Source organism: Camelus bactrianus, chromosome 28 (assembly GCF_048773025.1).
Source record: "Camelus bactrianus isolate YW-2024 breed Bactrian camel chromosome 28, ASM4877302v1, whole genome shotgun sequence".
NCBI classification, from domain to species: Eukaryota; Metazoa; Chordata; class Mammalia; order Artiodactyla; family Camelidae; genus Camelus; species Camelus bactrianus.
Window position 1 is genome coordinate 19,783,705 of NC_133566.1, and position 20,647 is coordinate 19,804,351.

The window sequence follows — 20,647 nt, forward strand, 5'->3', positions numbered from 1 at the left end:
AGGGTCAATCTGCGTCGGAGGCTTGGCGTCCCACCCGAAGAGTGCTGGTTGGTCAGCGGTCCAAGCTGCCTCCACCTCCCGGCTGGGAGGCCAGGCTACCTCTGGGGCGCCGCGGGCGCAGTCCAAGCGGACGAGCTGCCCGCGTCCGGCGCCGGCGCGATGTGGCTGTCGCTGCTGCTGCTGGCCGTGCTGCTGCTGGCGGTCCTTCGCAAAGTTTACAAGGCGCTGTTTGCAGGCGGCTCCCCGAATCCCTTCCTCGAGGATGTCAGGCGACCACCCGCGCCCCTGGTGACCGACAAGGAGGCCAGGAAGAAGGTTCTCAGGCAAGGTCAGCGGGAGAGACCCCGGGGTCCGAGGCTGCGCCCGGGCATCCTCGCGGGCTGGCGTTCCCATCCCCGCAGGGCGAGCTGCTGCCGGACCCAGGCCTCAGGGTCCCCAGACGTAAAAGGCTTCCTTGCAGGTGGAGACGCCCGCTTTAGAGTCCTCCACCGGCGAGAGCCTTCACCCCCACAGGCTCAGGGAATCGTGGCTCCCCCGGCGCGGGCACTGGCTTTCCCCCTACTTGGAGACCTTTCCCCCACTTGGTTTTAAGACCTTAACTTTTTCACTTATTTTCCCACATGGGTTCAGAGACCCCCGTGGGATTGCTGCACAGAAACCTTTATAGGAAATTGCATTTGGTCCATCGAGCGACTTGACTGGTTGGACCATGGCTTGAAAACTTAGGGAGACGCCCAACAGAGTCTGCTCTTTGACCAAAGGACGTTCTCTGTCATCTTTAAAAAGTATTTGGGGCTTCTTTCTAAAGTTTAAAGAAAGAGTTATGCCGCTTTAAAAAAAAAAAAGTTTACCCTGTTTGATCTCCTGGGTCCCTCACTAGTATTTTGTGTGACAAGCCTTGCTTCACAGTTGGAGATGGTACTGTTCTGAGTGAATGGACTATTAGTCGGAACTGCTGAGATCAGTTTTAATTGGACTTGTCACTAATTTCCTGCATAACCATTAAGCACACTGTCACAAATTTCCTGCATGACCATTAACGAATCACTCCATTATCTGGGTTGGTCTAAAAATGAGATAACTACTTTAACTGTATTTCACACCAGGTTGTGATCTCTTAGTGGGTCATGAAATCTACTGAGTGGGTTGGGACTAGCATTTTAAAGTGAAGTAGAGTTGAAAACATCAGAGTGCATCATATATAGTTCTGGTAAGTATTGTGAAACTTCTGTTTCAGGTATTTATGTTATATACTAACATATATTCTGGGATGTAATATGAAATGTATTTTTCACTCTAGTATTCCCATTCTGGCAGGGTGAGCTGCTGCCCACTGGGACCCAGCGAATTATGGCCCCACCATCTTGGGCAAGGACTTTGGTGAGCAAAGGTCTGGGCATAGCCTGGTCCAGGCCCCGCCCCTTAGTATGGCTCATGCTCACGTGATAAAGAGACCTTTCTCTTACTGGTTTTAAGACTTTAACTTTTTAATTTGTCTTCCCACAGGGGTTCAGGTACATAGAAGAGCTACACAGAAACCTTTATAGGAAATTGCATTTGGTCCCTCAAGTGATTACAGTTAAGAAAAACAGTTAAACTAATTATCAATTTTTAGACCAACCCAGATAATGGAGTGACTTTTTTCCCTTCTTTAAATTTCCTTTTTAAAATTTTTCCTTTTTTTCTTTCCTTTCCTTTTAAAAAAATTTTATGGAGGGGAAGTAATTTTAGATTTATTTATTAAAAAAATTTTTTTAAACAGGTGCTAGGAATTGAACCCAGGACCTTGTGCATGCTAGACATGCACTCTACCACTGAACTGTACCTTGCACCTTGGAGTGACTTGTTAATGGCCATGCAGGAAATTAGTGACAGTGTGCTAAACGGCTATGCAGTTTTTCACTCTAAGTCTTTTTTAAAAAACATTTGAAAAGTTAAAAGTTTCCCAAGTTCTCTAGCAGCTTGAAAGATTGCAAATCTCAGTTCTTCAGGAGTGATCTTTAAAGAACAGACCTTGTGTGGGGAGTGCCCATCAAGCACCACGGGCTGTCCAGTTTTGTCTTGTTTAGGTACTGCCCTTTCAACCCTGCCTCCAGGCTTCCCCAGTGTGAGGGGGGTGGTGCTGTGACGTCTCAGAGCAGCAGCCTCCAAGCAGCTCTGTGCTGCCCACGCCTCTGCATCAGGATCTTGAAGAACCATCATATGACCGGGCTGGCCCACCTCTCCCTGCAGACTTTACATTTTCCCAAGATAACCTGCTTGTGAATGGGGTAGTTCCTTGAGCCAGCAGCCTGCCCCACGACACTCCCTCTTCCCCCACCTCCTTGTATTGTTTCTTCCCTAGCTCACTCTCTGTCTGGTTTTTGGTTTCTCAGCTTATGTTGTCAGAATTTTTCCCTTTTTTTTGGTGGGGGGAGGTAATTAGGTTTATTTATTTTTAGAGGAGGTACTGGGGATTGAACCTAGGACCTCATGCATGCTAAGCATGCACTCTACCACTTGAGCTATACCCTCCCCCCACTGTTGTCAGATTTTTTTGTTGCTTGTTTTTCTTATAATAATTTCTCGAGTCTTACTTTCTTTGAAAGTAGGGAAAATCCCCAGGTACATAGGTGGCTTTGGTTAAATCAGTTCTTTTTTATTTTGTTAGTTTTTGGTTAAATCAGTTCTGATCAAACCAAATCACTCTGTTTAATCTGCCTGGCTGGCCTTGAGCATTTCCCAGCAAAGTGTTGGTGATATTCTAGCCGGGAGTTCCGAGCCAAGCTGCTCTAGAGTTTTCCTGCATTGTACAAGCTAGAGGGTTCTGCCTTGGTTTCCACATCTTTGCTCTTTCGCTGTCCCGCCTGAGCAGCCCACCCTCTATCTCTTCCCCTGTGCTGCAGCTTTCTCAGCCAGACTGGTGCCAGAGAAGCTAGATGTGGTGGTGATTGGCAGCGGCTTTGGGGGCCTGGCTGCCGCTGCGATCCTGGCCAAAGCTGGCAAGCGAGTTCTGGTGCTGGAACAACACACCAAGGCAGGAGGCTGTTGTCATACCTTTAGACAGGATGGCCTTGAATTTGACACGGGTAAGGCTTCTGTGGAAAAGGGTGTGGGATAATGGGCATTTCTGTGATTTGGGGGACCACGTCTTCTCCCTGGGCACCACTTTCCTTGTCTGACAGCCGTACCTGCTGGGAGCTGAACTGGGCAGGGATTTGGTGGTTTCTGCTGCAACTACCCTCTACAGAAAGGGTGGGTAGCCCCCCCAGGCGTGGACTTGGCCCTGCAGGACAAACTCTTTCTTTTGTTGTTGTTGTTGTTGTTTTTATTTTTTTATTTTGGGGAAAGAGATAATTAGCTTTTTACTCATTTTTTTAGTGGAGTGGGGATTCCACCCAGGACCTTGTGCATGCTAGGCATGCACTCTACCACCAGGCTGTGCCCTCCCCCAGAACAACCTCTTTCACGTTGCTTCCTTGTTGGAGCCTTTCAGGGCTCAGTCGCCTTCTCTCTACGATGCCTTGTTTTTCTGTCTCCCAACAGGAATCCATTATGTTGGTCGCATGCATGAGGGCAGCTTTGGCCGTTTTACCTTGGACCAGATCACTGAGGGGCAGCTGGACTGGGCTGCCTTGCCCTCACCCTTTGACATCATGGTACTAGAAGGGCCCAGCGGCCGAAAGGAGTTTCCCATGTACAGTGGGAAGAAAGCGTACATTCAGGGCCTCAAGGACAAGTTTCCCCAGGAAGAAGCTGCCATCGACAAGTACATAAAGCTGGTGAAGGTAAGCTGGACACGCTGAGGACCCCCGCCTAGTCCCGACAAGGCTGACCTTCCGCATTAGAGGAGTGAGTGGTGAGGGAAGCAGGAAGGAGGAGCAGGCATGTCTGTCTGGAACTCAGCCCCCAACCCGGGTTGGCCTCTGTGCGCAGCTGGCCCCTCTGTCTCTGCAGCCTGGGCTCAGCAGCTGCAATGCTCACTCCGGCCTCTGGGGGCGCCCTGTTCTCCTCGCTCACCAGGCTGTGTTCACATAGGCGCCCTTTTCCACTTCCTCTGAGACCAGATTGCGATTTTTCAAAAGGAATTTGGGCAGGAAACTGAAAAGCCAAAAAGGAATCATATGAGGGGAGGATGGAAAAAAATTCAGAGTACAGAGTTTTAAAAATCCATGTTCAGCCGGGTAAGTGTTTCAGGGCCCTCGGCCAGTGCAGGCTCTCGGAGAGATGCTGTTACAGCGCTGCTGGGGGCCAGGCGGTTCCTCCCTGCCGGTTTCCTCCCCAGGTGGTATCCCGCGGAGTCCTTCATGCCATGTTGTTGAAGATCCTCCCGCTGCCTGTGGCTCAGGTGCTCAGCAAGTGCAGGCTGCTCACCCGATTCTCTCCGTTCCTTCGCGCGTCCACCCAGAGCCTGGCCGAGGTCCTGCAGCAGCTCCCAGCCTCCCGGGAGCTCCAGGCGGTGCTCAGCTACATCTTCCCCACATACGGTGGGTACCAGCCTGGGGCCCTGGGCGGTTCCCTCGATCTTCCTTCCTGCACCTGCTGGACTGACTGAAATGGAGCAGCATTCACCCCAGGGAGCTTAGGGAGCTTAGGGAGGAGACGTCTGTCCACCTCCCTGCTGGATGCTCTGGAGAAAAGGCCATTCATCCATGCTCTGGATGACCTTCCTTCCCAACCACCACTGCCCTCCCCGGCAGCCTGGCAGTTGGCAGGGAGGACACTCCCCCTGGCCCCAGCGTGGTTCCCCACGTTTTGATGGAAACAGGCCCTCTGGCTTCTCTGGGGATCACTTGGATCCTGGGGTGGAGAGCCTCAGGCCACGTGTTTTCTGATGGGAACCGTGTCCCTTCCTGAATGGTGTTGCTGCCTGCTCCTGCCTCGTCACCCCTTCCTTCATTTTGTAGGTGTGACCCCCAGCTATACGGCCTTTTCCATGCATGCTCTGCTGGTTAACCACTACCTGGAAGGGGCCTTTTACCCCCGAGGGGGCTCCAGTGAAATCGCCTTCCACACCATCCGTGTGATTCAGCAGGCTGGGGGCGCCGTCCTGACGAGGGCTCCTGTGCAGAGCATCTTGCTGGACTCAGCTGGGAGAGCCTGTGGTGAGAGGCCTGCATGGGGCTTCATGGTCCTTGGGCTGGAGTGGAGGGGAGACCCCAGAGAAAAGAAAGCAGTGAGGGCAGAAGGTGCAGAACTGACCTCCTCGTGGGAGCTTAAAAGCTGGAATCTGCCTCCAAACGGGTGGAGAAATAGTGATTGGTTCAGAGGTAAAAAGGACACAGGAAGGGTAAAGGATTGCGTGGTTCCCAGAGAACAGTATTTCATCATTTTTTCAATAGATAAAAATAGTTATCCAGTAACCCAGGGCCTTCTTGAGTGTAGGGGCTGTGTCTTTTTAATCTTTATGTCTGTAGATTCTAGATAACAGAGCCCAGTAAACGTTCAGTGGAGTGGGTCCGTACCTGGGCACTCCGTAGGGCATGTGCGGGCCGGCAGGCTGCCCTGCCCTCGATCTATAAATGACACTCACTGTCCCAGCTCAGGCATTTGAGGTCACCTGCAGGGAGTCAGAATCCCCCTGTGGGTGAACTCCGTGAGGGGAGGCGCTATGCAAGGATGGACTCCAGTAAATAGAACGGGGAGGGGGTGGTGCTTAAGAAGCATTGGGGACAGGGACGGAGGAGGCCCTAGGAAAAGAGGACTGGTGTGACCGTGAATTTGCCAGAGAAATCTGTTAGGGAGGAGGGGGTGAGTGGGTGGCCCAGTGCATGAAAAAATCAAGGGAGATCTCTGAGGACGCGTTTGTAGAGGAGTCCGGGAAGTTGCCAGGGGGAGGAGAGGCAGCTGGCAGCTGTGTGAGACTCTCTCTCCTTTTCATGAGCAAGTTTTTCCAGCCGGAAGGGGCTTATGAATCAAGGTGGGTTTATCGGTTCAGTAAATTCAGTTCCGAATATATTTATTTGTGTTTTTCATGTGCTAAGTGATAAAAGGTGGAGATAAAAGATACGTAAATCCTAATCTCTCATTTAAGAAGTTTCCAGCTCATGGGGAAGATAATTGACATGCCCCGTAGGGGCACGTGCTGAGGGTGGAGGTGACAGAGGATGGTGGCAGGGAAGGCCTCAGAGGGAGGCCACAAAGAGGGAGGAGAAGCCAGAGAGGCGGGTAGGTTTATTCCAGGCCGGGGGAATAGAATGTGCAGAGGCACAGAGGTAGGAAAGAGCTGAAAATGTTAGGTTGAATCATAAGAAACTGCCGTATTTATAGGTCAAAAACATGGTCGACTACCAGCTGTTTCATGTAGTTCCACCTAATAGTTGGGTGAGAATGGCCAGAGACGAGGCTGGGTGCCCAGGAGGGGCCACGTCATGGAAGGCCGATACAAGGCTTTGGGGTTTGATAGAGGTTGAGGTGTCACTGGAGGATGTTAAGGAGAGTGTTGGAACCAGAGCTCCGGCAGCGGTGAGGAGGGGCCTGGGATTCCAGCAAAGGCCTTCAGCCCACCAGCTTCGTTGGGGTTCGTGTGAAGAGAGGAGAGCCCACGCAGGGGTGGGGGGGTTGGAAGCAAGTGGGGGTGACTGTGGGATGCCCTGGGGGTGCTTGAGGATGTTCCCCTCACTTCGCAGTTTTGCCCGCCTGCCCGGGGGAGAGATCTGGCGGGGATAGGGGCCTTTCTCGTCCTCCTGGAACACACAGAGCCCCAGCCAAGCTCTTGTGCCTGCAGGTGTCACCGTGAAGAAAGGTCAGGAGCTGGTGGACATCCACTGCCCTGTCGTGATCTCTGACGTGGGACTGTTCAACACCTACAAGCACTTGCTGCCCGAGAAGGCCCGCTCTCTGCCAGGTAAACGCCGGGCTGCGTCGCTCTCCAAGTTCCCCAGCCTGGCCCCTCTGCAGGCAGCTTACTCAGCCTGGCTCCTCCTTGAATCAGGGCTGCCCTTTGACCCGCCTTAGACAGAAAGAGGAACACACTGGTCCCTAATGTCCATTCCCAGCAGGCCTCTGTTCAGGGGTTGGGGTCAACTTCCTTTGTATTGCATCCTCCTCAAAGACCCCTTGGTCCTTCTCTCTCATTTCATTCTTGGCATATTTACTCCCGTTCCCCTTGTAACCTCAACCACAGTTCCCTCTCCTCTGTTCGAGTCTCTAGTCCAAGTTGCCCATTTCTGGTTTCCCTAGATCTTAGATCCTCTCTCTGATAGTTAATGACGGTGGGTTGAGTCCTAAAGGGACATTTCTGGGGTTTTCACTTAGGTTGCCTCATGAATTCTGCTTCCTTTCTTAATTCCTCACTTACTGAGTGGGGAAGCCTGGTCTGACATTATCGGTAAGGGAACTAAGGCTGTCGTGGAGGAGAAAGGCCTGGCGTGATCGCTGCGGGCCTCTCCTGGGGCCCAAGGTTATATTTTCCTGTTTCTTTGGGAACCAGCTCCGGATCGGTGTGCAGGCTACAGGAGTACCCTGCTGGCTTTCTTCTGTTCCTTGAGCCCAGCACTCGAAACCTGGGACCCAGATGGAAATATGCCTCAGTCTGGCCATCTCCTGATAGTCTAAAAATGAAAGCCTATGTATTTTGGTCGGGGTGGGGGGCCTGTCTGTGTGCGAGCTATAGCTTTGTCCTTGCACTGGATGCTCAGCCACTAGGGAGAGAGCGTCGCCCTAATGTTCATGGCTGGGGAAACAGGTGTGTAAGTGAGGAACTTCCCAGGGCCAACCAGCTGGAGGTGCTCAAGCCAAGACAGGCTGCTGGGGTGTCTGACTCGAAAGCCTGAGCTCTTGGCCCTCTCTGGGCTGGGAAGAGTGGGGCCTCCAGAGAGAAGGCCTCACTAGAAGGGGCAGGAGAGCAGGTCAGCCCACAAGAAACAGTGGCTGAGCCAAGGTTAGCTGGGACGCCACCATTTTGGAGTGTAGCCGGAAGCTCCCGACATGCTTGAGGGAAGGGGGCCGCTGGGCTGGAGGGGACCAGTAACCCGGGGGGTAGGAGAGAGGGGTCTGGGTGGAGGCCTCTGGCTGGGGCGGGAGGTGGAGAGTAAGGAGCAGCTCAAGGTGCGGGTGGGGTGGAAACCATGGACTTCAGTGGGCCCCGGAGTGGGGGCCCTGAGAGCAGTGGAAGGAACTCTCCATCCCCGAGGGAGCCGGGCCAGGTGGCTTCAGTGGGAGAGTGAGGTCTTGGGTTTCCCTGTGGGGAGAGGGTGGGTGGCAGCTGTGATTGTCTCCAAGAGACAGGACGTGTCCTCCCAGAAACTGGCCTCCTCAGTCCTTTGCCCCACTTGGCTGGGCCTCGGCCAGCATGACTGCCAGCAGAGGCCAGCCCTCTCTCAGACTGGGTGAGCCGAATGGGGTGAGGCAGAGACCGCCCACTGGCTGTTGGCACTTCCTGCTTCCCTCTCTCCCCGGACCTCTGAACCCTGCCACTGTCCCCGACAGCCCACTTCCCGCCAGGCCCGCCTCCCCTCCGGGCAGCCACGCTTCAGAGTTGCCGCTGCCCTGCCCTCCCTTCACTGCCGGCCACAGCCTCCACCTGTCTCAGCCTGGAAGACGGGCTGGGGTGCCAGCCCCGACCTGGCTGAAGGGCCACTTGTCCCTCTTGGGTGCAAAGTTAGATGCTGCCCCAGGTGAATCTCAGTTTGAGAACATTTCAGGCAGTGGTGCTAATGACGCTTAACTCAGAGACCCCAGGCGCTGGGACTCCTTTGTTTCCAGCTGTTGCAGGGTAGAGAGTCTCACAGTTCTGTCTCCCTTTCAGAGATGGGAACTGGGTATCTGGGCGCCATGGGGACAGGCGGTTCTGGGTCAGGTGGCGGGTGGAGGTGGGGTGGTCAGGCAGAGGGGCCTTTGTGACAAGAGTGCTTTTCTTAAATTCCAGGGCTGGTTTGACAATCAGTAAGGGAAGCTAAGGCTGGGGTTGAGAATTAGGGCTTGGTGTAATCACTGTGTGCCTGATTTAAGGCCCGAGGTTATATTTTGCTGCCAGGTGTGTGGCTCCTGGACCCCCTCCTTCCAGGTGGAGAAAGGGAAAGGCGGGGCTGCGCGGAGGTGGTTGCTGTTCTAACAGGCCTCTGAAGACCTAGCGGGTTTCACTCCCGGGCCCCTGGTCCTCTCCGCACCCACCCCACCCCACCTGGAGATGGGGTGTGGTCACTTGGCAACGCTGGGGCCCAGGTGGGAAGGTGCACCTGCGGCCCTGGGCAGTTCCTGCTCCTTACCACCTCCCCTTCCCGCCTCAGTGCCTGGAAACCTTAAGGCCATTGCCCTACTTCCACTGTTACAACGCCCGCTTTCACTCTCAAAAGTGGCTTTTTCTGGATGACACATTCTGTGGTCATCCTACCCACTGCACTCAGTTCTCTGCAGCCTCTAAGAGGGTGGCGGGCTTCTTCTGGAAGCTCTCTTTTGCAGGAGGTGGGCATCTTGTCTGACTCCTCCTCACTCAGCACGTTTTAGGTCCTCAACAAATATTTGTTACATGAATTAAGCAGAGCAGCCAGTGGTGAGCTATCCCTCAGGCAGGGGCTGAAAGTGTCCTGGGAACAAGAACAAGGGCTAGTTTGGGGGAGCAATTTCCAGAAAACTGGTCTGGGAGCATCGGCTGAGAGGTGGGGCCGCCCAGCAGCTTCCGTCCAGGGGACATCCAATGGCTGTCACCTTTCCACTCCAGTGCTGTTCCTCCCTCCTCCCCAGCTGAACCCTGAAATGCCAGGTGCCAGGTGCCTGTGATGCTGTTCACATCTCTTCACCGGCATGGCTCATGGCTTTGAGGCCTTGTGCTGACTGTCCAGCACAGTAGGAATTAGGCGCATTTATTCATTAGATAAGCTTGTATTAAACTTAATACTGAAGGCAAGGCTTATAACAAACTACTGTTCACATCGGTGTTCTTGGCAGTTTGGAGCCCAGTCATGGCTCATCACTGAAAAACATTAAGGGGACAGTTGGAGGCAGTGAGCTTGAGACCGTCCTGCAGGCGCGGTGAGCCGGCTCGGGGAGGCTGAGTGTCACCTGCTTCTGAAGGAGCGCAGAGCAGAAGTCTGGGGCTGTGGCCTTTGCAGGTGGGAGACAGAAGAGCAGGCCCCCGCCAAGTCGATGTTGAAATGCGTTGTCCGAAGGGCTGAGGCTGCAGATGAAGGGAGCAGGCATCTGCAGGCCTCTCCAGGGCGGCGGTGGCCGTTGGTGGCCATCAGTGGCCATCTGTGGCGACGGCTCACACAGCCCTCCGGACTCTCTGCAGGCGTGAAGCGGCAGCTGGGGATGGTGCGGCCCAGCTTGAGCATTTTCTTGGTCTTCGTCTGTCTCCGAGGCACCAAGAAGGAACTGGGTTTGCAGTCCACCAACTACTACATTTATTTTGACACAGACATGGACAAGGCGTAAGGCATCTATGTGCACGTCGGGGAGGCTGAGCCCCGGGAGAGGCAGCAGGCGATGGGATGGGAGGAGGTGGGCAGAATCCACTCCCGATAGGGCTTTCTCCCACCCAGGCTGCCCCTCAGCTTCATCCCTTTGGAGGGGTCCCTGGGGATGAACTGCCCTTGGGGTGGTGCTGGTGGCTGCCAGGAGGACCAAGGCCAGAGACCAACAGCCCCCTCCTCCCCCAGGATGGAGCGCTACCTCTCTAAGCCCAGGGACGAGGCTGCAGCCCACATGCCCATCCTCTTCTTTGCTTCCCCTTCGGCCAAGGACCCGACCTGGGAGGACCGGTACCCAGGTGGGGCTACAGGTCCCAGGGGGAGGGGAGCTGGCTGGGGAAGGGGCGGCTGTAGTGACCCGGCTCTGCGTCCCCAGACCGGTCCACCCTGGTCATGCTGGTGCCCACCTCCTACAAGTGGTTCGAGGAGTGGCAGGGCGAGCCCAAGGGAAAGCGGAGCAGCGACTACGAGGCCCTCAAAAGCTCCTTCGTGGAAGCCTCTCTGTCAGTCGCCCTGAAGCTGTTCCCACAGCTGGAGGGGAAGGTAGGGCAGGGGAATGAGGGCCGGGTGACTGAGCTCCAGGAAGGGCAGGAAGGGAAGAGGCGAGGATCTCACAGGGTCCCACTCCCCATCTCTCATCTCCTCAGGTGGACAGTGTGACGGGAGGATCCCCGCTGACGGCTCAGTTCTACCTGGCGACTCCCCAGGGTGCCTGCTATGGGGCTGACCATGATCTGAGCCGCCTGCATCCTCATGCGATGGCCTCCGTGAGGGCCCAGAGCCCCATCCCCAACCTCTACCTGACAGGTACCCCATTCGGCCAAAACCTGAGGCCCTGGGCCTCCCTGACACCCCACATCCCCTGTCCCTGTCCTCAGATCCTGCTGTCTGTCCCCTGCAGCCACCCACACCCTGGCTGTGCTGCCTCGGCAGCTGTGGGCCCTGGTCCTGGTCTGAAGCCAGCACTCAGTGGCCCCAGCTCAGGGGGATGAACCAAGAATCTTTGTCCTCCCTTGTCCTCCCCTCTCCCCGACGTGATGGGGGCAGGCAGCAGTGCTCACAGGCCTCTGTTCACGTCTCCTAGGCCAGGACATCTTCACCTGTGGGTTGATGGGAGCCCTGCAAGGGGCCCTGCTTTGCAGCAGCGCCATCCTGAAGCGGAACGTGTACTCAGACCTTCAGAAGCTTGGCTCAAGGATCCAGGCACAGAAGAAAAAGAATTAGTTCAGTTGGGGATGAATCAGAGGAATTTGGCTGGTGCTGTGGCACTGCCCTGACTTACCCATGTCTTTCTGCATTACTTCCTTGATCACGTAAATAACTCTAATTTGTTGCTGTTTTTTGAGTAGATGTCCAACACACAGGGCTAGCATACAGCTTCTTCCACCCAGGGCAGGCGGTGCTCGTCCACACCTTTTGTAACACGCCATCCCAAAAAAGGCCCAGTGTGGGCTACTGATTTGGGCAGCTTTAATGGCTCGTTAACAGTGCTCTGCATTCCACACCCACACTTCCAGACTCTGAGCCCTTGGACGGAGTGTTCTTTTGGCCACATGGCTAGAACCCTCGAGCATGGGTGAGCTGAAGCCTGGTGGGCCGGTGGGTCCTGTGGGCCCGAGGCTTCTCCTCCCGTTCACTCTGTGCTGTGCTGCAGGTCTGCACTGTGGAGGAGAGGGTGCCTGATGAGCAAGGTTGTGGTTGTAGTTCCACAGGGTCAGAGGCTCCAGATCCCATTTTTCTGGTTCCAGTGGCTCTTTGAGAGGGTGGGGAAACCCGTGTGATTGATAGGCTCCGTGTGGATGTGGGAGCTGGGGGTCAGACAGGACACGTTAGAAGGCAAGATATGCGGTAGGCGAGCACATCTAGTTCGTATGTAGCCAGGCCCAAGGCTCGTCTTCTTTCTGATCCAGGTGACATCAGGGTCTCACGTGCCGGCACCGAGATACCCTCCCAGAGCTCCGGGCCTGAGCCTCAAAGCTTATCTTCCAAAAATACACAGCAAGGTAGGGGTGTTAGCAGTCAGACACATTATGACTAACAGCCCAGCTACCTCCCAGACCTAGAACACCGGCTGCATGATTTCTGGGTTTGGAAATCAGTCAGGATCAGAACCTGAAAGGCTACAGAAAGTGTGCCAAGTCTGGGAGTGGCATTTCAGTTTATCAGTACGTACGTGGAGAGCAGGTGGGAAGGTGAATGAAGGCCAAAGGGTAAAAAAAAAATGACCTTTTACTTGTGTTAGACCTTGTTTCAGTTCATTTTTATGCAGTTTTAATAAATTTGATATTACGAGGGGGATGAAGAAGTGCACTGTAACCGGCAATAGCGTAGTGACGTCGCGCGGGGACAGATGGTTACTTGCCTTAATGTGATTAACTTGTAGATAAATGCCGAATCGCTGTTCTACACCTGAAATGAATACAATATAGTACTAACCCTATCAACTCTCCTTTTTTAAAAGAAAGGAAAAAAAAAATAAATGTAATGATTTGATAGCTTTAATATTTGAAATTTATTTTGGTTTCTGTGCAGATACAAAACTTCATTGCAATGGCCCTCACAGAAGCTCAGTAAAACATACACTGAAAAATACTTATCATCAGACCGAAGAAGCTTTAAAGAAATAAAATTAAGTAATTATCATTAAGTTACAAGCTGGAAATATAAAACATTGCAAAACAGTGGTGTTCTACTAATTGGGTAAACAAAAAAGAAGGGAAAATTTCAACAATCACTCATTTATGTAACACGTCAGACTGCTGCATTAAAGGAGCATCAGAGTGTGAGGAAGCTGGCTTTGCTGGCAGCTTGAAACACTCTACAGCTCAGACCCCGTAACTTTACCGAGCAGTTTCTAAATTGGGATATTTAGGAAATTCACCTGGGACTTGGGGAGTGGAGTTGAGTTAGTCCTGGTTCTGGATGCACAGTTAAATTAAATTTGAAAATCTCTTCCCAGGATTCTGTCTTAAGCAAAGCCAAGCCAAACACAACCATTCCAGGAAGAGTTTTTAGAAAAATGGCTGGCAGGGCTACTGGGGCTGGTGGATGGCACGCTCTCCTTGCTGTTCAAATGATTCAGAACACGGGCAAAGCGTGCTAGTTTTCATCACACATGCAGCATTACTTATCAAGTTACCCTGTGAAAACAAGGGGCAGGCTTTTGAATCAAATGACACGAAATGGCAGAAGAAGATGTGAATGCTCATCCGGGGAATTTCCGAGGCTCGGAGTCCCATCACCCAGTGTTCCGTTAAGAGTCGTCATGGGAAGAGAGATGTCAGCGTGCGCATCGCCGGCTGTCAGGTCTTTCTGAGGTCTCTGAGCCTGTCTAGTTAGATGCCTTCTACTCCCTCAGTCCAGAGGGGGACTCATCAGATAACTCTGCCCGGTGATCTGAAGCAGGGAAGCAAGCTCCTCTGTTAGCATCCGTGACTGAAGCACAGATCCATCCAAACAAACATCCTGCAAGCGAAAGCGGGGGGCGGGAAGGGGAGCACAGAGCTGTGCTGCCCCAAGATCACGCTGGTCCCTTTACACGCGAGAGGAGATGCACAGGAAGCCACTTAAGGTGGCTCCTGAAAACAGGGATGCGGGGCCTCTCACGCCTGCTCCCTGCCCCTCCCTGGCGGGACAGATGCCTCCACCAGCCCACCTTCATCTACACAATCTACAGGAAAACACGCTTCAAAGAGTCTATTTTCAAAAAGACAATTAGCCAGAGAACGACCTTCCCTGTGGTGTGGGAGACTTCTCCCAGGGCGATCTCTAGAGTGAAACTTCAGTTCTATCATAACTCACACAAGGAACGGTACTTCTTGGAGGCTCAAAAAGCTATGTGGACGCCACATGACTTGTGCACCCACTTGGGGCCCACCCTCCTGGTGCCTGGAACCAACCTTTCTCTGCTCTCCTCCTTACTGCAAAGTCCATCAGTAAGGGACAGCAACCAGTAGCCAGAAAGAGCTGGGTGAGACCCCAGTCAGGTCACATCCAGATGTCCTGCACAGAGAACACGTCTCCTCTGTAAGAAGACACCCAATTCCTGACGTCCCTGGGGCCTGTCCCGTGTTAGGCAGATCCACAGACGGCGCCATGGGGGGGGGGGAATGTCCCACAAGGAGCTTACTTTTCTTGGGGAGATCAGACAGAGACGTCGGATACTGGATGCCCTGCTCTGCTGGCGTTGCACCATTTGTGACCGGCATTATTAAGAGCTACTGGAGTGAAATGGAAAGAGCCAAGCGTGGAGGTGGGGGAGTCTGGGGAAAGAAGAGAAGGGGGAGCACCCTGCAGGGAGCCAGGGAACAGAGGCCACAGCAAGGACAAGGTGGCACAGGGGCCTGGGTGCGCACCCGACAAGAGAGGAATAGACAGACGTGTCTTCGAGGGCCTTCTCCCCCATCAGCACAGGATAAGGCAAAGGAGTTCTCAGAAGCCAGGACACAGGCCCCAAAGAGGGGAGGTCAGTTTGGACGGTCCATAGTGTCCAATTCTATCAGGGCCAAGACTAAGCTTTGAGAACAAGCCATTGGACTGGGTGACCTGAACCTCTGGGAAAACATCATCAGTGGAAAGACAGGGACCAAAGTGAGTTTGTAAAGGTTATGAAGAGGATGCAGGGCAAGGGGATGGAAGCGACACTTTCTGGAGAGGGTGAATGGCAGAAGGAACCACATAGACTGGCTGGGAGCAGAGGGATCCGGGCAGGCACGAAGGCAGACACAAGGGGCTAGTGGAGATGGGCAGAAAGAAGAAACAAGAGGGGAGGAAGGAAGGTAGGGACGTTCCCTTCTTACTTGCACAGATGTCACCTGCAAAGAATGAAAACCTCAACTCGAAGTCGTGGGCTGTTTTAAGCAAGGTAGAAGACAGCGTGACAGACAGGCCGGTCCCTTCTTCGGCCAGACGTCTTCGACAGCACAGAACGCATCCCATCCTCTCACTTCCCCCCTTCTCTGCGTTTCCCTGACACCAGCTGTTCTCTCTCAGTTTTCTCTTTGCAGAAACGACTCTCTCTAGGCTCTCTGCAATCGGGCAGCCCCACAAGGACAGATTTAAGTCAAACTTCAAACCACAGCATGACCCAAGCCACTAGCCCCGGTCACCCCGGGGGACTCTCCAAATTTCTTCCATTTTAAAAACCCCTGACGTGGGACAGAAGGGGAATTTTTACTCATTACCCTTGGCATTTTGTATCAGATAAGAGGACCATTAACTAGATTAGGTGGAAGAGGGCGTATAGTCAGTTTGTAAATAGAAGTCTGTTTTGTCTGTTCTAGGCAACAAAGGCAGAACAGAGTTGGTGGGAAACCTGGTTCACGAAAGCCCTTGGGAAAAACACGCAGACCCAAACCAGCCCTCCCACATGCTCCCCCGCCCGGAGCACGAGTTCACCGTACTCCCGAGAGCGTCTGAGAGCATCTGTAACGACCGGTGGGGGCAGGGACGAGCACAGAGATTCAGTAACTGCAACTGTTATTCTCAAAAGAACCTGCGATAGGACAGTGGCGCTACGGCTTTGCTCCCAGAACCGCCAAGTTGAGCTTCCTGCTCAGGACAACCGAATGGAGGTGGATTCACTTTGTCCTCAGTGACATGAAGACACCAGAAGAACGTGAAGAGGTTGCGAGACAGGCTGGATCCACAGGCGCCAGAGTGCTTTTTTAGTGGCTGTTTGGGTTTGTGGCTGAAGCCTTGGAGGAGAACTGTGGGTGCAAAGGAGCTCTCTGCTCATCGACATTTACCATCTTCTCCATCTTCTGTAGGGCACCCCCCCACCGCCAGCCCCGCTGCTCAGGGAGAGGACTTACTAGAAACGCACCTCAACCTACAGCTTCCTCCTAGGTCCGCGAAGGTAAATAGTGGTGAGTGCGCTGCTACCTTCAGGGGCTAACTTTAGCACAGAGCCAAGGCCCCAGGGAGGGCAGTCAACAGCAGTCACCTGCCTAGGCTGGGAGCTCCCTTTGGTCACGGCTGGGAGCCCGCATGTTCCTCAACTCACACTTAGAGGGGGAAAGGCTGGAAGACACCAGCATAAATAACAGGAACACAGGAGGACAGGGTCACCAAAGTGCAGGTGCAAAAACCAAAGCAATGCCCCCCGCCTCTGCCGGCCGGGACTTGCCGCCGAGCCCTAGAGGGGGGGCTGTCTCTTATGTCACAGTATTCTTCTCTTCATTTTTCTTGATTTAGAAACACATCAGCAGGGAGGACAAGGTTCTTGAGAACAGAAAAATCAAATCTGAAACGGGAGCAACACAACCCATTGGTAACGGTCACTTTTTTCAGAGGAACATGCCTTACTACTGTGATTGGAGGAGGGGTCGGGGTGGAGGGGGAATCAAACAGGAGTCGCAATTCGGGGAAAAAATTCAGAATTAAGACAAACTGACCCTCCACCATAGAACCAGCAATAAAAGCACATCAAATTATTATTATTTTTTTACAATTATGGAAAAACATTTTAAAGCTTTTTCTTGGTGATGGGTGCTTATGAGGTTTATTTATTTATGTATTTATTTCAGTGGAGGTACTGGGGATCAAACCCAGGACCTTGTGCATGCTAAGCATGCTCTCTACCACTGAGCTATCCTTCTCCCCGCCCCATAAAATTATTTTAAAAGTTGGTTTGTGGTAAAACATACACTAGAAAGAGCCAGACTTGGTGGAGGGCATATGGGAATCATGGCTTCCACCTTGTACCATTCTGTATTGTTTTGAATTGTTTACACGTGCATTTTTCTTAATCAGAACAAAATTATGGTGGGGAGGGTATAGCTCAAGTGGTAGAGTGCATGACTGGCATGCACGAGGTCCTGGGTTCAACCCCTAGCACCTCCTCTAAAAATAAATAATAAAAAAGCTAATTACCCCCCCCAAAAAAACCCCAAAAACTAAAATAAAATAAGGCTTTATTAAAAAAAATTATAATGAAGGGGAAAAAAAAATCCCTGGAGTCAATTATCTGGGAGGGTACTAGGCTAGGGTTAAACTGTGAAGCTGACCCACTGGGTCAGCTGACAAAGGGGTTCTGAGCTGAGTGGCCTGGTCTGAGCTGTACATGTGAGCTGTGTTCCTTGTAAGTCTGGGAACAACGCACAGCTGGGCACCAACTACTCTTGCCCAATGCCCTCAGTGAACTGCACAGAGGGAGGAAGGGCGTGTGCTGGCAGCGAGGCAGAGGCAACAGCCGGTCCCTGGCAGGGGCCTGAGCTGGCCGCACTCAGGAAGCCTATTTGCAGGGCTGAGCGGGGGGCTGGAGGCTCCCAGATCCTCCGTTTCTGGGTGTGTTTGTTTTCAGGGAGTGTACACTAGTGCTTTACCATCCAAAGTGCCGTTCCAGCAGCATGAAGAATGGCACCTGGGAACTCCCTAGAAATGAAGACACATTGGCTCACCCCAGACACACTGTGTTGTTTTTTTTTATATATATATTTCATTGTGCTTTTTATCACAATTCCTAGGGTGAGTCATACGCCGATTAAAATTTAGGAAGTGCTAGTGGAGGGCAAAAAGTACAGGACGAAAGCCTAGAGAGCTGCCCTCAGACCTAGATTTTGCCATAAACTTGTAGTGGGAAATTAGGGGAAAAAAACCTAGTGTTTCTGGGCCTGAGTTTCCTCATTTGTTGAAGGAAGAAGCTGTTGAGTACTTGAGAATTTCTTCTAGCTCCAACACTGCAGATATGTTTATATGGATGTCTTTAAGTCTCAAAAGGGCAGGGGCAATGGTAGCCCCCCACCCCGCCCCAGAATCAGCTGCAGCCACCATGCCAGACGCAAGCGCACTGCTGGGCCCATCTGAAAGTGCATATCCCTCCCATGGACCCGGCTCTTCCTTCCTTACCTTCTGGTCCAAACGCTGGTAGTCACTGGCCTTTGGCCGCCGAGTGACCTTGGATCTTTTCCCTTCCAGGACAAAAGCAATAATCTAGGGCAAGGAAAAAGAAAGTGATTAACAAGTCACTCTATAATGACACGTTTCAGTCTCTGAAATCAGAGGTAATCACCTGGTGGCCCATTTGTTAATGACCCTGACAGCAAAAAAAGCAGTATGTCCACAGAAAGGTCAGGGCCTCGTTACATCAGAATCCTTCATGCTGCTAAACAGGAAATGTCAGATGCAGGAGGGCAGTTCTAGGCTCTAGCTTGTGGGAGTCATTTACTCAAGAGCACTTGGTGAAAAGAACTGCCAGCTCCTCCCCAACTTAGCCTCCTCCAGGCTAAGCGATCCCTTTTTTTTTTTTTAATCATAAGCAATATTTACTTATCTGCCAATATATTCTTTCACCCCCCAGTTCACTTCATCTTAACCTTATCACTCTCATCTCATGCCATGATGAATACTTGGATGTAGAACAAGGACATTTTACTAAATGTCTCCCCTCATTTCTCACAGCCCTAGGCCTCATGGCTATCATGAACTGAATCCTTCAATTTTAAACAGCCTATAGAAACTACGAAGTTCTTAGGGCTCAATAAGAAATGCAATCATTTTGTAGTTAGAGTGGTTACTAAGCTAGAGATAATAATAAGACAGGAAGCATTGTCTTTTTTGAGAGTGGAAGCAGCAAGAGAAGTGCTCTAACTAACAAACTGACAGCTACTCGGGTCCTCTCAGGCTGTGAAGGATCGAAGTTCAATATTATGGGAGGAGGCCTCAACTCAGGTCAGGTCATAATAATGTCCTAAACTCGGCACCTGATGCAACAGCAGAGGGCCCGCAGAGGAAACAGACATGAAAACAAATGGTTTCTACAACAGGAGTAAAGAGCCCTAGCAGGGTCTGAGAAGAAAACTGAAGTCTGTTTTAAATTCCCAGTGCTTACAGGCAGATGAGTGATGAACACTCACACCACGCTTTCTGGGTGGAGGAAACCCCATTGCTCTTCTTAGGGTGGCTCTCAACTTACCTTCCGCTTGTTGTGGTAGGCAATGTAGAGGACAGCAACGAGGATGGCTGCTGTCACCAGATACGCAAAGAAGTGGCTGCTCTCCGCACCGGCACTTCCAAAATTATCCTTATCAGGGTCATCTTGCTTATTCAAGGGGTTCAAAGACGTCTCTTCACGGTTCTTACTGGAGACAGGGTCAGGCATTTCTTTCTCTTCTTTGGGTGGTGAATCCTCTTCAGGCTCTGTATCCTCTTCCTCAGTGTCCTTGGGCTCCACATCTTCACTTGGCGCTAAAGACTTATCTTCTCCCTCCTGTTGGGGAGAAGGGGGTTCGGAGCCCGGTAATACGTTTCCCCCAGCTTCAGTTCTGGAAGCTTGTAGAGTTTTGTCAGCTAGTGTGTTGAAGTCAGGCTTTGTGACCTCCTTGTTATCAGAGGAGGCGCTGGGGACCTGCTGGTTGGAGTCTCCAGAGGGCTGTTGCTCCGATGTCGACTCTCCAGGGCCGGCTTTCGTGGTGTGCAGCTCCGATGCCGGCCGGCTAGAGCTGTCATTCGTGGAGTGCTGTTTCAGAGTGGTTTTGCCAGTATCTTTTTGCTTAGACGGTTGGCTCGAGGTGAGAGGTCCTGTAGAAGGCTGAGTTTCCTTCGGAGCGAGGCTGGTGGTTGGCGGAGAAGTGGGCTGCAAGGCCTCTGAAAAACAGAAACCAGGTAGCTGAACAGAGGCAAGCGGGGAGAAAGGAACCCGCAGATCCCTGCAACGGACAAACAGGGGAGGAGGGGTGATGGCGAGCGGAGGGGTGGTGAGGGGCAGGGCAGGGAAGTGAGGTCAGGTGGGGATCGGCCTCGGCGAGGATGGTGGGCCCGGGGTCGAGAGTGGGATTATTGGGGGCTGGCAGAAATGGGGGGGTCTCACCCGCCACGGCGACGCTCAGCAAGACAAACGCAACCAGGAACCGCATCCTGCAGATTGCGCTTCCGCCCTCTACTGCTATCGCGAGATCGGCGCGCGGGCTCAGCTCTCGAAGCCCCGCCCCTTCCTGCGCGCGTCCTCCGCAGCCCCGCCGGGAGCCCAGGGCGGGGCTTGGGGAAAGGCCTGCGGGGTGAGTAGTTCCGCAGCTTCTTTCTGGTTGTGGCGGATTTTGTCGGTGGCGGTGTCGTGCTGTCCTCTGTGAAGGGCGTATCCACCTTTCCCTGGCTCTTTTGCTCCGTGGCTGTCGCAACGGACGTGTCACTCTCCTTTTCCTCTCATACTTATGGGACTATCCAGGCCGAGCACGAGCTCTCTGGCCCGCGGGGTCCCACGGGAGTGTGACGTCGCTGGGCCGCGCGTCACTTCGCAGCATCGCCTTCCTGCGTATCTTTCC

General features: G+C 52.8%; 2 protein-coding genes across 2 annotated transcripts; one reads left to right on the forward strand and one right to left on the reverse strand.

The window, feature by feature from the left end:
- The first annotated feature begins 19 nt into the window (after positions 1-19).
- Positions 20-12,890, forward strand: RETSAT (retinol saturase). Its single transcript, XM_010959124.3, has 11 exons — positions 20-328; positions 2,886-3,068; positions 3,526-3,767; positions 4,265-4,466; positions 4,887-5,084; positions 6,707-6,826; positions 10,211-10,349; positions 10,578-10,687; positions 10,765-10,931; positions 11,036-11,195; positions 11,473-12,890. The coding sequence occupies exons 1-11, from the start codon at positions 160-162 to the stop codon at positions 11,610-11,612; spliced, it is 1,830 nt and encodes a 609-aa protein (XP_010957426.2). The 5' UTR covers positions 20-159; the 3' UTR covers positions 11,613-12,890.
- Positions 12,871-20,526, reverse strand: TGOLN2 (trans-golgi network protein 2). Its single transcript, XM_010958914.3, has 4 exons — positions 20,197-20,526; positions 19,303-19,973; positions 18,237-18,320; positions 12,871-16,632 (listed from the first exon to the last, which is right to left on the reverse strand). The coding sequence occupies exons 1-4, from the start codon at positions 20,240-20,242 to the stop codon at positions 16,627-16,629; spliced, it is 807 nt and encodes a 268-aa protein (XP_010957216.1). The 5' UTR covers positions 20,243-20,526; the 3' UTR covers positions 12,871-16,626.
- Positions 20,527-20,647: the final 121 nt, after the last annotated feature.